The sequence below is a fragment of the Zalophus californianus genome, chromosome 14, assembly GCF_009762305.2.
Source record: "Zalophus californianus isolate mZalCal1 chromosome 14, mZalCal1.pri.v2, whole genome shotgun sequence".
Lineage (NCBI taxonomy): Eukaryota > Metazoa > Chordata > Mammalia > Carnivora > Otariidae > Zalophus > Zalophus californianus.
In genome coordinates, this window is record NC_045608.1 from 25,795,937 (window position 1) to 25,809,991 (window position 14,055).

A 14,055-nucleotide genomic window follows, 5' to 3' on the forward strand; every position below is an offset into this window, starting at 1 on the left:
AGGTGTGAAAGGGGGCTTGGGGTTGGCTCCAGCCTGCTGTCGCTTTCCTGAAGGCGCCCTGAAGCACATCCACTCTCTCAGGGGTAAGTAGCAAGTAGGTGATACCAGGAGCAACCAGTGGTTGAAGTCACCAAAACGCCTTTGTCATTTCCCCATCTGGTGCACCTGCTGGTCTGGAGACAGCCTTCTAGGTGCTTGGAGCAGGGAGATGATGGAATTGCCCCCTGAGCTTGGAGGAGGCAGGTAGCACATGCTGAGGCTGAGAATGCCACCACCAGCCTACCAGCTGGACATGGTGGCTGCCCCTGGAGTGGTGCTGAGGGGCGGAGGAGGGGGCAGTGTCTGGTCTTCTGTCCCTGCCTTGCACGCAATGCACTTGCTCCTTCTTACCAAAAGGGGTGCTGCTGATGACTCCATCCATTTGACCAGGGTCTTCCCCTTGAGGTCTCATTGTCATTAACAATCCTGCTGTCTCCCCTCCACTTTGGAGCATGACAGATACCTTCCCTCTTTTGCTTGTTTCTGGTGATGTTCCCTCCAGGTTTAAAAACAAGAGAGGTATCTGCTTTTCTCCATTGTCGGTAGGAAGTGCGGGAAGTGTATCTTTTCGCTGCAGTTTCTTCTCTGCTGGCCTGGTACCTTCGCTGCAGGACTGCTTCTTATTTATGCTTTTGTGATTTCTTTCCTTTTTTTTTTTTTTTGAAGATTTTATTTATTTATTTGAGAGAGAGAATGAGATAGCATGAGAGGGGAGAGGGTCAGAGGGAGAAGCAGCCTCCCTGCCAAGCAGGGAGCCCGATGCGGGACCCGATCCCGGGACTCCAGGATCATGACCTGAGCCGAAGGCAGTCGCTTAACCAACTGAGCCACCCAGGCGCCCCTGCTTTTGTGATTTCTAAAGACCCCGGTACTGGGTAGGCTTCTCGTTCTGAAATGAGGTTGGGAGGGAAGCCCGTGTATAACACATACACATACCTGCCTCATGCAACTTTTTTTTTTTAAGATTTTATTTATTTGAGAGCTAGAGAGAGAGAGCACAAGTGGTGGGAGGGGGGGCAGAGGGAGAGCAAGAAGCAGACTCCCCGCTGAGGGGGGAGCTCGATCCTGGGACCCTGAGATCATGACCTGAGCCCAAGGCAGACGCTTAACTGACTGAGACACCTAGGCGTCCCCCTCGTGCAGCGTTTTTTTCCCAACATCTGGTTTTGCTGTTTTACAGATTAGGAAACAGATTCAGAGAGGTGAAGTTACTTGCTCACAGCCACACAGCTCCCAGATTTGAAGCCTTCCTGAGTCCTCAGATGGCAGTCTTTTAACTACCTTGCCTTTCTCGGTACACTACCTTGCTTCCTGCTTCACAAGCATGATGTGGTACAGATGGGGATCTTTCTGGTCCTGAATAAGTAGGCTGAGGCCTGAACTTGGGACAGGTCTGCTCCAGGAGGCTGATCCGTCCTCCTGTGCAGGAGCCCCCCGGCTTGGGTCCTTATGCAGAGGCCAGCCCCTGGCCCTCTGCTGGCTGGGCTCCGGGACGATGGCCAGCCCTGTTGCCAGTGAAGGCAGGGCCCCTGCCCAGAGAGAAAGCGTCCTTTGTCCAGCAAACTGGCTGCCAGCTCCCAGCTGGGAGCAGCCCACCCCTTCACAGCCGGGGTTTTATACCCTGGTCACCCTGGCTCCCCCAGGTTGGGGCTGGGGGTAAAGAGCGTTTCCGGCCATCCATAGTCCTGCCACTCGGTTCCAGCTCCCGCCCTCATGGGCCTGGTGGTGGTTCTGTTCCCCTGGGTCCCTCTGTCAGCCTTTACCCCCTTGTCAAGCCCAGTTTGTTTTTATCTGCTCTTTTGGCCTCAGGTCTTTGTGGTTTGTTCCCTTCGCTGCCCGCTGTCCCCTCCCCAGCAGAAGCAGGAGGCGTGCCTTCCAGCTGGCTGCCTCCCTTTTTCCAGTTGCCCTTCGCCTCTGGCTTCCTCTGCACCAAGATCTCCCTACCACCATGGCCCTGACTGGATTCACGTGCCCTTTCCAGAACTGGCACGTGCACAAAGCAGGGTTATAAATAGCCCTGGCCCCAGCCCCGCCCTTTATTCCCTCATCTTCTGCGTTTCTTTCCCGCCCTCTCCTTTAAGATGCAGTTGGCTGCTTCTGAGCCGACCCTGTCAGCCCCCAGCCCCCAGCCCAGCACATTCCCCGGGCCAGGTCCCCGGAGCTGGCCGTGCCCTTCGGAACAGGGAGGGCTGGAGTTGGCGCCGTCCTGCCTGCACTCTTTTTCCCTCCCAGCTTTCCAGATTGTGTGGGTGGGAATGAGCAGCACCGCCACCCACGTGAGCACCAGTATCTCGTGCTGGGTGGGGCTCTGCCGTGTCCCGGTGCTCACAGTAGCGGGATTGTTCCTCAGGACACGGCAGGGCTGGGTGGGTGGCTGCACCTCCCCAGGGAGCCTGCTGTGCCCTTCACCTTTACATCTTCCCTCACTTGGGGCACAAATGGCACCTGGACACAGTGGGAAGCACGTTCAGGGTCAGCCGAGAGCTGCTTCTCCAGCACGCGGCCACCTTTCCTGGTGTGACCTCAGTGGGCTGAGAGGAGAGGAGGCGTCAGGGTCCCCTACCCTGCATGTCTGTGCGCTGCATGCCGTACACTTGCTGACCGTGGTAGCACCCCAGGCCCTGGAACAGGCTAAGCTGACAGTGCTGGATCCTGGCACTGGCTTGTCACACAGACAGGGTTTCCAGAAGGAGCACTCAGAGCTTTGCAAAGACACAGCCAAAAGTAGGGCCCAACCAGGAGTTCTAGATGCATTTGTTGATTGGTCTGTTCATTGTGTCTTCACGAAGCACCTGTGTGTTCCAGGCACTATGCTGGCACAGGAAGTTTCGAGATCAGGTACAGCATGACCTGGAGCTTTCTGCCTGTGGAGCCGCTGCCCAGTATGCCCTCGGGGAGAGGGGGTTCTGTGTGGGGTGGGGCCTGAGTGTTCTTTCCCTGGAGTGATGCTTAGCCATGATCGTGGTGGCCGCTCCCTACACATGCATGAGTACACATACACACTTGGGCGTGCACACATGTACACACATATGCATGCACCTAGCTCATGCACACTGAGAGATCCTCAGAGCAAAGTGGTGGTTCAGGAAGACTTTTTGGATGGTCCCAGTGGGCAGTGAGGTTGTGGTACAAGCCTCAGAGACCCAGAAAGCAGAAGCAGATGGGACATGGGGATCGGGCCTTCCTTCCCCAGTTTACACCCAGGCAGCTGATGCTCAGAGCAGGAGGGCAGCTGCCTAAGACCGTGGCACTCACCGGGCAGGCCTGGCTCCGTGGCCCTGTCCACCAGCTCCTGGCCCTGGGTGCTTCCTGCTGGACCAGCAATCCATATCACAAAGTGCCTCTGTTCTGCCAGTCCAGGGAAGTGGAAAGGGCAGCAGGGTCAGGGGCACACAGAGGGGACATGCTTGGGGGTCCTGATTCTAGGCTTTGTAGAGATACCATGAGGCCTGAGCTGGCTTTAGGTCCTTTCTGGAATCCGGTGGTTCTCACATAGGGGCGACTTGGCCCCAGAGGACATGTAGCAACATCTGCAGATGTTTGTGGCTGTCCCAGCCAGGGGTAGGAGGGGGTGTTGCTCCTGGCATCTGTTGGGTGGAGACCAGAAATGCTGCTCAAGGCCCCTGGCATCCAAGAGAATCCTCCAGCCCTAGATGTCAGCAGTGTCGAGGGCCAGGAGTCTGCCCCAGATCAATGATCTCCCCTGAGAGTGGTTCGGGAAAGTGGACCGCAGGGATAGCCCTGTGGTTCTACACCCCAGGGCTGCCACAGTGTGGTTGCTCATGTTCACCCACAGGTGGGAAACCAGTGGCAGAATGGGCCGGGGTGTTACATCACTTTCCTCTGTGGACTATAGTGGGGCCCATGGGCACACGGGCGGGCCATGGGCACAGCCAATCTCCAATACCGATTCCCTCGCTGGTGGCCAAGGGAGCACGTGGGGGACGTGGCCAGGGAGTCACACCGCAGATTTCATCGCCCTTGGCATCAGCATTTGTGTTAGTTTACGGGGCAGCTGTAACCACAGACCAGGGGGCGGCCTTGCCCTGACTGCTCAGCTTCACGCTACCCGTTTCCCATTGTCAGACCAAGGGTGGCCCTCGGCTTTGCTGGATGACCCCCCGGAATTTACAGTGGCCATGAGCAAGTGGTTGACTTGGCAAGGCTCCTGTGCCCCCCTTTATTTCCACACGGAGCCTTTCCCAGAGGCTTGGCCTCAGGTTGATAATAAGCAGGCCTTCCTCTCTGAGAGGGGCCACCTCAGGCGTCATCCCCCGGGTCCAACCTTTGTCTGTTTCTCCTGCAGAGTGAGCTGGACTTGGAAAAGGGCTTGGAGATGAGGAAATGGGTCCTGTCTGGAATCCTGGCTAGCGAAGAGACTTACCTGAGCCACCTGGAGGCACTGCTGCTGGTGAGGAGGTGGTAGGGGCTGAGCCGGGGCAGGGGCACTCTGCTCCCGGGAGGGTCCCAGGTCCCAGGACAGCAGTCCAAAGGCAGCCCACCCTCCCTGGAGGGTCATTCCACCTCTGTAGAAGCTGGACCTCCGCATGGGGTGGTGGACATGAGCGTAAGATGGGTGCCAAACCAAGTTGGCTTTAAATTTTTATTTTTAATGGAATTTAAAAAGAAAAGCACGTATGTTACGTGACCGTGATTTTCTGTGGTCGGACCATGCACCTGAAAAATGGCGAGCCCTCTCATCCGTGCCACTCTCACCTGTCGCCTGTGCCCTCTTCCAGCCCATGAAGCCTTTGAAGGCTGCGGCCACCACCTCTCAGCCGGTGCTGACAAGCCAGCAGATCGAGACCATCTTCTTCAAGGTGCCTGAGCTCTACGAGATCCACAAGGACTTCTATGACGGTCTCTTCCCCCGCGTACAGCAGTGGAGTCACCAGCAGCGAGTGGGGGATCTCTTCCAGAAGCTGGTGAGTGACTCAGAACAGGTGCACGGCAGCCTCCCAGGAGTTTGCGGCTCTGCAGGGGTCAGGCCTCTCCCTTGACCTGCCGGCGTGTGTCACCAAGGGCTCTGGGACACGGAGCCCTTATTTTAAGTAGGATCCACACCCAGCGTGGGGCTTGAACTCATGACCCCAAGATCAAGAGTCACATGCTGTACTGACTGAGCCGGCCAGGTGCCCTGGAGAATTTTTTTTTTTTTTTAAGTGGCGCGAAGAGGAGAGACATGGTCAGTAAAAATCAAGGTAGTGGGAAAAGTGCCCCTGGAGCCTGAAGGAGGGCCCTGGCGGGGGACGAGCCATTGTGTGGCTCTTGGCTCCTTCCAGCAGCTGTTTTCAGAACCTGGAGGCGTACTTAATGCTGACTTTGACAGTGACACCCTCATGCCTTGTAGGAATCAAGACTGGTTCTTATGGGCAGGTGGTTTGTGACTGCAGAGCGCGGACCCAGGCACAGCTTTGCAATGAGAGGCGGTCTGGCTCCCAAGTGGTAGGGTGCGAGGGGGCCCCCAGGTGCCCATCTCACCTGAGCTGAGGCAGCCGTATAAGGCAGGTCTTGTCCTCGCCACTGTGGGGGTGAGGAGATTGAGGCACTGTGGGTCACTTGCTGGGACTGTCATCTTGGCTTATCTCCAAAAGGAATGCTTTTCCTGCTGCCTTCAGGGGCCATAAAACTGAAAGGCACAGGTGATGCTGGCTGGATGACAGAATAAGAATTTCTGAAAGGCTTACTGAGCCTGTACTGACCAGGAATCTTTTTTGGCAGAGGTGGCTGTGGGTCCCAGTTCAGGTCCCAGAGGCGGAAGCACCCTCTCTGGACAGAAGGAGCCCACTGTGAAGGCAGGTGAGGGGCCTCTGTGGCCCTTTGCTGACCACAGGACCTAAGAGGAGCCAAGGATATGGCTTTTAAAAAAGTCAGTGGGACCAATAAAACCTAGCAATCATATGAAAGAGGTTGGCAGGCCCCTGGGCACTGGCCAGGCCACATCTGGGACAGGGATTGGCTCAAAGTGCTTCTTTAACCAAGATGTGGGTCAGGTAAAACTTGTCCAACAGGAGGAAACATTTAAGGCACCCGCAGGAGGAAGGAGAAAACTCAGAAGAGAGCTGTCCGATCGACGTCTGTCTTCCAACATGTGTGGAAAGGAGCCCCTGCCTCCTTTGCGGGTCTAAAGTGTGGAGCCGGTCAGTCTCTCCAAGTGGAGGCTGTGGGAGAGGGGCGTCTGGGTAGCAGAGCCCAGGAGCTGTCCTGGGAGTGTCACTGAAGGCAGGTGCCGGGCAGGCCCCTGTGATGGAGGTTGTACGTCTGAGGATCCATAACCTGTGTCCAGGTGGTCCGGGCCCCCTGGGCACATGCTTTTGCCCTGGAGCCTGCCCCCTCCCAAGGGAAACCGGTCCTCCAGGGGTAGAGGTGGCCCAAGGTTGCAGGCCCCTTCCGAATACACAGCACAGCGCGCTGGGCTGCCCAGACTCCCCGCTGGCCCGGACCCAGTCCTTGCCTCGGCTCACACCTGGGCTTGAGCGTTCCGCTCCAAGGTGTGGCCTTCCTCTTGGCAGCCCCCTCTCTCCACTGCCCTGGGCTGCAGACACCTTGGACTCCAGGCTGGAGTGAAGATCCAAGAAACGTATGAAACTTTTCACTTTTTTTATTCAGATTCCCGCCAAGCGAGAAGTAGGAGACTGTGTTGGTACAGACCCCTCATCTTTGAAGTGCCCCTTCCCCCGTTTCTCCCTGTGTGAAGTGTCAGCAGGTTTAAACCTGGTAGATTTGGCTCAGCCTGCAGCCCTCCTGAGAACTGGAGAATCGTGTTGTTGAGTAGAAACTGCACCCAACGCTCTTCCCCAAATAACATTCTGACATCACTCAGAAACTTCACTTTCAAGTTTTCATAGTCTGATGAACACCAGAATTTGGGAAGTTTCCTCTGGTTTCCCCGGTGTCCTTCAGCTACCTTTGTGGGTCAGACGCTGCAGCAGGACTAGGGAGAGAGGTGGGGCCGCCCCGGGAAGTCGTGCCCCGGGAACCACGTGGAGAGTGTCCATGTGCGCCGCCCGGCTGGGTGCTGGGGCTCCCCCGTCCCTTTCTGACAGCGCAGCGAGGTCGACCCAGTGTCACCCCAGCCGTCGCACCTCCCTTTCCCCCAGGGTTTGTGAGCCGCGTCTGGTAGCTTGCCTCCCCTCCCCTTCTTGCGGGAACGTACGGGTTACGTGCTGCTTCTGGGGGTCTGTTGCTGGCTGAAATTTTGTCAGGCTGCTCTTTTGTTTTTCTAAATATTTCAGACTTCCAGAGAGGTGCACAGATAGTTCAAGAACTCCCATGTGCCAGAGCCACCACTTGTAACATTTTGCCACATTTGTTTTATCTTTTCCTCTCTCATTTTTATGTATGTGTGCGCATGCGTGCACACATATGCGCGCTGAGTAGTTTGAAAATAACTTGCAGATAGATCTGCCCTTTTACCCCAAATACTTCATTGTGTATTTGCTAAAAACAAAGACAAGCTCTTCCATAACCGCATCGTACAATGATCACATTCAGGAACTTTCACAGTGGTGAGGCACTGTTACCTTATACGCAGTCCATATGCAAACTTCTCCCAAGTTAGCCATTGGGACATTGAATATAGCCAAAGAATATTCTTTTTTTTTTTTTTTAAGATTTATTTATTGGGGCACCTGGGTGACTCAGTCATTAAGCGTCTGCCTTCAGCTCAGGTCATGGTCGCACAGTCCTGGGATTGAGCCCCACATCGGGCTCCCTGCTCGGCGGGAAGCCTGCTTCTCCCTCTCCCACTCCCCCTGCTTGTGTTCTCTCTCTTGCTGTGTCTCTCTCTGTCAAATAAATAAAATCTTAAAAACAAAAAAAAAAAAGATTTATTTATTTAAGAGAGAGAGCATGAGTGGGAGGGGCAGAGGGAGAGAGAGTCTCAAGCAGACTCCACACTTGAGCGCGGAGCCCGACACGGGGCTCAATCTCACGACCCTGAGATCATGACCTGAGCCGAAATCAAGAGTCAGATGTGTAACAGGCTGAGCCACCCAGGCGTCCCCATCATGTTCTTTATAGCCACCTTCATTGTCTGATTCAGTTTCCAATCCGAGGTCACAAGATGGACTCGCTTTTCACATCTCTTTAGTCTTCTTCAGTCTGTACCAGTTTCTTGGCCGTTGCTTGTCTTCCACGGCCTTGACATTTTTTTGAAGGGTGCTGGCCAGGTTGGGCTTGTCTGATGTTTCCTCAGGAGTAGATTCAGGTTCTGCGTTTCTGGTGAAAACAAACCATACCATAGCAGTGATGGCTGTGTCCTCAGTGCATTGTATCAGGAGGCACATGATCTCCACTGATCCATTATTGGTCCGGCTCTGTTTCGGATTGGCTAAAAATGTGAGATTTGATTGCTTGGCACTTCGCAAAAGCCACGTGGAAGATGCGAGCTCCTTGGGGAAAGGGAGATGAAGTAATGGAAGGGGTTCTCCTCTCTCGGACCTCATATATCAGTTTGCTAGGACTGCTAGTCTGGGCAGCTTGAACGACAGAAATCTATTTCCTCACAGTTCTGGAGACTGGAAGTCCGAGATCAAGGTGCCGGCAGCGTTGGTCTCTCCTGAGGCCTCTCACCTCGCAGGGGACTGCAGTCTCCCTGTGTCTTCACGTGGGTCCCTCTGTGGGTCTGTGTCCTTACCTCTTACAAGTACACTAGTCATGCTGGATTAGGACCCGCCCTAACAACTTCATTTTAGCTTCATCACCTCTTATGCCCTATCTCTAAATACAGTCGCATTCTAAGGTGCCAGGAGTTAGGGTTTCAACATGGGAATTTCGAGGTGACGCATGTCAACAGTGATGTCCCCTCAGGGCTCCTAACCACATTATCTGAAGCAGCACATAGTTTTTAAGCCCTGCTCTGTTCTCAGACATCTGTATTACATGTTTGGTGACTTATTTATTGTATCTCTCCTGCTCCTGGCCCCACTGTATCTGAGGGATCTGTAGCTGTGCTGACGGTTCCCAAAGCAGGTCTTCGTTGTGGGGTAGGCACTCAATGAGTAGCAGAGCAGGGAGCAAAGGAAGTGCTCTAGGCCTGACCGTTGTCCCGATTGGTGTGTGGAGATGCAGTTGACTTGTCAGGGTGATCGGTGCAGTAGGGGCCAGGCAGGGCATCCATGCAGCCCCCAGAGGGAGCGGAGCCAGAGACCAGACCGTGCCAAGGGCACCTGGCTTACCCAGCATCTGGGATTGTCATCTGAAGAAACGTAAAATTCAATATAAATGCAAATGCATATAGGAATAAAATTCAGATTCAGCACAGAACAAACACCAGGATCAGCTAAAGCTTTAGGCTTCCAGCCCCTGGTCGGCTGCAATGGGAAATCCTGGCTAGTGGGTCACCAGGGTCCTCCTTTGCCCTCCCCGGGCCTGGCTTTGCTGGTACAAGATGAGGACTGGTTTCCTCTTGGCTGCCTCTGAAGGTGACCCTGGGGCCCAGAGCAGAGGTGGTGGCGGCTGTGTGCCCCCGCCCCCCCCCCACACACATACACATCCATGGAAGTTGTCACTCGGTTGGGTATGTGATCAGGAGGTAATGTGAAGACCCTCTATTAATACCTTTGGTTTTGGGGGCACCTGGGTGGCTCAGTTGGTTGAGCGACTGCCTTTGGCTCAGGTCATGATCCTGGAGTCCCGGGATCCAGTCCCGCATCGGGCTCCCTGCTCAGCGGGGAGTCCACTTCTCCCTCTGACCCTCCCCCTCTCATGTGCTCTTTCTCTCTCATTCTCTCTCTCAAATAAATAAAATCTTTTAAAAAAAAAAATACCTTTGGTTTGACAAAAGACAAAATGCCTCTCGCCTTGCATCTGGCAGCCAACAGGTCTCCCACACGCCAGGTGTGGAGTGTGATAGCTCTACCGCCTTGCCAGGTTTGGGCTGGGCTCATGCCTAGGCAGTGGGAGCCCCTCTTCTCCAAGGGCAGCTAGACTGCATGGTCCTCATGTGTCTGAAGGGATCGGGCAAGAGCGGAGCACTGTGGCCGCCCTAGGCTGGGGGACGACCTCCCTGTCCACTATAGTCTCCTGCGGCCAGAATGAGAAGGTGCCACTCCATCCCATCCATGTTGACTCTTGTCTGCGTTCTTGGACAGCCTTGGTTTTAGCCACTGCTGGTGGCACTGTGTATATGAATAGGGTGGGAAGAATCAGCGGCTGTGCAAGGGAGTCATTACCTGCCTGGGGCTGTGAGTCACTTCTCAACGTGTCACTTGGAAGAGGGAAGCATGCTCAGGGCGTGGGGAGGGGAAGCAGGTGGGAGGCAACAGACCGCAAGGAAGAGCGGAGGTGACTGCAGCCCCCGTGCTGTCTGCTGCACCTGGGGTTTCTCCGGAGCTGGGCACAGAAGCCCATTTCTCGGAAAGACGGGGAGCAACGGCACCTGTCCTGCACCTGTCCCACACTCTCTCCCTTCCTCCCTGCAGGCCAGCCAGCTGGGTGTGTACCGAGCCTTTGTAGACAACTACGGAGTTGCCATGGAAACGGCTGAGAAGTGTTGTCAGGCCAACGCTCAGTTTGCAGAAATCTCTGAGGTACTCATGACACTGTTGAGACAGGTGCACCCCTCCACCTCCCCCGGCTGGGATGTGGGCCGGTAGTTGGTACATCATGACCTGGGAGAACAAGGTGCACCAAACCAAGTTCTGGTTGAAAATCTCCGCTCTGTTTCCAGATGCTTCTGGGTTGGTGCTGTCAGCCCTGTGCAGGGGACGCAGGAGGAGCAGTCCCACAGCAACCTCCGTAAGGGCCAGGGCCCAGTTCTGGGGCTCCGCCGAGTGTCCCAGACAGACGCTCTCTTGCGCCATCTCTGTGCAGTAATGAGTGTCCGTAGTTCTGTCTCGTTAGCAGAGGTCTGGACGTGAGAGTGCTGAGGCTGACTAGGCACCCGGTCGCTAGAAAGCAGCCAGGGAGGTGTGCTAGGGACCTCTCTTGCCGGGGAAGCTGAGCGGCTAGTACAGGGGCGTGGAACTGAAGAAAGCCCCAGGCTGGAGCTCCACGAGGACTGAAACCTCAAGCCCCAGAGCGCTAGCATGAGGGGCCTCTGCAGAGCACCTCGCATACAGAGAGGACAAGCAGGGCCACCCCTGGACCAGAACCTGCAGCACCCGCCTCTCCAGGCTCCTGGCAGGGGTTTTCCCCAGCCTTCCACATCCTGTTTCTGCCCTGTGCAGTTGGGTGACATTTTCCTCTTTCAGGGCCTATCATCACTTGTGATGCCTCCAGCTTCTCAGAGCTCTGACTTGCCTTCTCTCCACCAAACAAGGATTCTGGGTGGAAAGATTCCATGAGAGAAATTAGCATACGAAAGACAATTGGAAACTAGACATAGGGAGAGAGTGGGGTCTCCCTTGCTGAGAGATGGTCATACCCCGACTGTCATACCTGGCTTTGTTCTGGGGGCTTTGTGCCATTTTGTAATTTGTGATAAGAGGTGGGGTGTTGTGGGTGCTGATTGTCTCTTGTGGTGGTAATGGGTGCCATGCTGCTCCTCCGGAGCCCGTGGGGGCACGCACTCCCTGCCTGGTGCTGCTGGTAACAGGCTACATGCACCCAGGGTTCTAGGCTGGCTCCAGACGTCCCTCCCTGTCTGCTCTGGCTTGCCTGGAGCAGTGGGCCATACCTTTCTTTAGCTCATTCACTTTAACAACCCCCCTACCCCTAACAGCTGGGATGTTGGTGCAGAATCCAGAGTCACCTTGACGAAGTAGAGACCTAATCCTTTAAGAGCAGGCTACAGTTAAAGGGGGCCAAAGAAACCCGGACAGGTTTCTATAGAGGAGGGAGGAAGCAATGGTGAGACACCACCCAGGGGTCCCGTGGTCCCTTGGGAATCTGAACTGAGACAGGGATGCTGAGCTGGCCCTCCGTGAAGCTTGTACCTGGAGGCGGCATCCACTTTGGTTCTCCACCCTTGTTTTTAAAGGAGACCCAGAGAGATTGAAGCCACCTAGACAGAGCAAAATGAAACCAAAGGAAACAGAAGCAGCAGGTCGTGAGAGGTTGCACTCTGGGCGTCAGAGCTCAGGCGTGGGGACCGGATGGTCACCTCCCGGACAGGGAGCAGTGGAGGGGTGGCCCTTCATCTGCTCCCAGTACCGAAAATGAGCCAGGGCAGCGAGAGTCCAGTTAGACCAGAGTTGCCCAAGCTGGTTTCCGTGGAATGCCAGCTCCCACACAATAGACACTGAGAGTTCTGGCACAAGGGTCTCTGGGGCCAGGTTGTTTGAGAACTATAGGATTAAGCCAAATTCGTAAGTCTCCTGGAGGCAGGACTGCTGGACCTACCTCTGCACGCTTGTGTGCATGGCGCTGCCCAGGGGCACTTGGTGTGAGGGCTGCCTCCCAGGCTCACGGGAGCATGGAACCTGATTTTTGCCGAGACTCGTGTTCAGCTCTCACGCCCCCTTACACCCCCCATGCCCCTTGGGAACCGCTGAGGCAGAGGTACAGAGGAATAATCACTGTGAGGAGCTTTAAATTCTCAAGAGAGGCACCAGAGTACATTGTGGAGTTTGGCCCCAGTGAGCTCTACACACCATCATTTTTAGTTGGGAGAGGTTTACTGAAGCACGAGAGGTTGGGAAAGCCATCGCTGAGCCCCTTCCCATCCCCTTGCTCTTTGTTGTTGTTCAGCAGCCTGGTGGTGGGATTAACCATAGCTTCTTCCCGGAAATGATTTCAGATACACAGGGATCTTACATCCTGGTTTCTCTTGGTACCTTGGGCCCAATCGATGATGCCTTTGATGCAGTTGTGTGACAACATGAGCTACCCACTAAAAAGCTCTGCTCTCCTCCTGGGGATCATAGCGCCTGTCTGTAGTTAGAAACTACAGGCCTACTTTGCTTTATTGCACTTGCAGATACTGCATTTTTTACAGACTGAAGGTTTGTGGCAACCGTGTGTTGAGCAAGTCTGTCAGTGCCATTTTTCCAACAGCATTTGCTCTCTGTGTCACATTTTGGTAATTCTTGCAACATTTCAAACTTTTGCATTATTATTATATTCCTGGAGATGATCTGTGGTGATTATGACTTGCTGAAAGCTCAGATGATAGCATTCTTTGGCAATAAAATATTTTTTAATCAAGGTAGGTACATTGTTTTCAGACATAGTGCTGTTGAACACTTAAGAGACTATAGTATACTGTAAACATAATTTTTATAGGCACTAGGGAAACCAAAAAAATGCATTGGTCTCACTTTATTGTGATATCCGCTTCATTGCGGTGGTCCAGAAGCAAACCCACAATATCTCCGAGGTGGGCCTGTACATTTGCAGAGAGTCAGGAAAGGGTGGGGTAGAGGGCGAATCCAGCGTGGGTCTCAGGGGTGGGGGGCCCGCCCAGGCCATTTCCAGAGATGAGTGCTCTTCCACCCCACCGGCTCCCTTGCACACTGTTTAACTTCTCTGAGAAAGCAGTTCTATGCATTTAGGAAGGACACGGTGGTTTGCCTTATTTTTGTAGGATTCTGTATGTCAGAGGCTCTCGACCAGGGGTGATTTTGTCCCCAGCAGACAGCCTAGAAATGCTTGGGGACTTTTGATTGTCACAACAGGAAGGGGGTGTGCTGCTGCATCCGTAGGTAGAGGCCAGGAGTGCTGCTCAGTGTCCTGCGGTGTACAGGACAGGCCCTCACAGTAAGAGAAGTTCTGGCCCCGAATGTCAGCAGTCCCAGGTGAACCACGGCACCCAGGGCAGGCTTTGTGTTCCGCCCACCCTGTATGCCACACTTTGGTCCAGGACGCCCCCTTAGACTTGCCTCATCTAAGGTTTTTTCAGTGAGAGAAGGATGAGTTTTCTGCAGAAGGTGCCTGGCCACGGAACTTGCTGCCACATCAGCGCTGCCTCAGTTGTCCCATGTGAAAACGTGCTTTTCTCTTTGCAGAACCTGAGAGCCAGAAGCAACAAGGATGCCAAGGACCAGACGACCAAGAACTCTTTGGAAAGTGAGTTCTCTGTGCCGAGGCCTCTTCGTGCTCCCTGTGGGGGCGGCTCCTGTGAGCCGATGGGGC

At 54.6% G+C, this 14,055-nt stretch overlaps 1 protein-coding gene across 1 annotated transcript in view; it reads left to right on the forward strand.

Moving 5' to 3' along the window:
- Positions 1-14,055, forward strand: part of BCR (BCR activator of RhoGEF and GTPase) — a 119,166-nt gene that overhangs the window by 62,724 nt on the left and 42,387 nt on the right. Inside the window, exons 3-6 of the mRNA XM_027575416.2 lie at positions 4,346-4,450; positions 4,779-4,964; positions 10,464-10,571; positions 13,929-13,989. Of these exons, the coding sequence (XP_027431217.1) occupies positions 4,346-4,450; positions 4,779-4,964; positions 10,464-10,571; positions 13,929-13,989 (460 nt within the window). The remainder of the gene's footprint in view (positions 1-4,345; positions 4,451-4,778; positions 4,965-10,463; positions 10,572-13,928; positions 13,990-14,055) is intronic.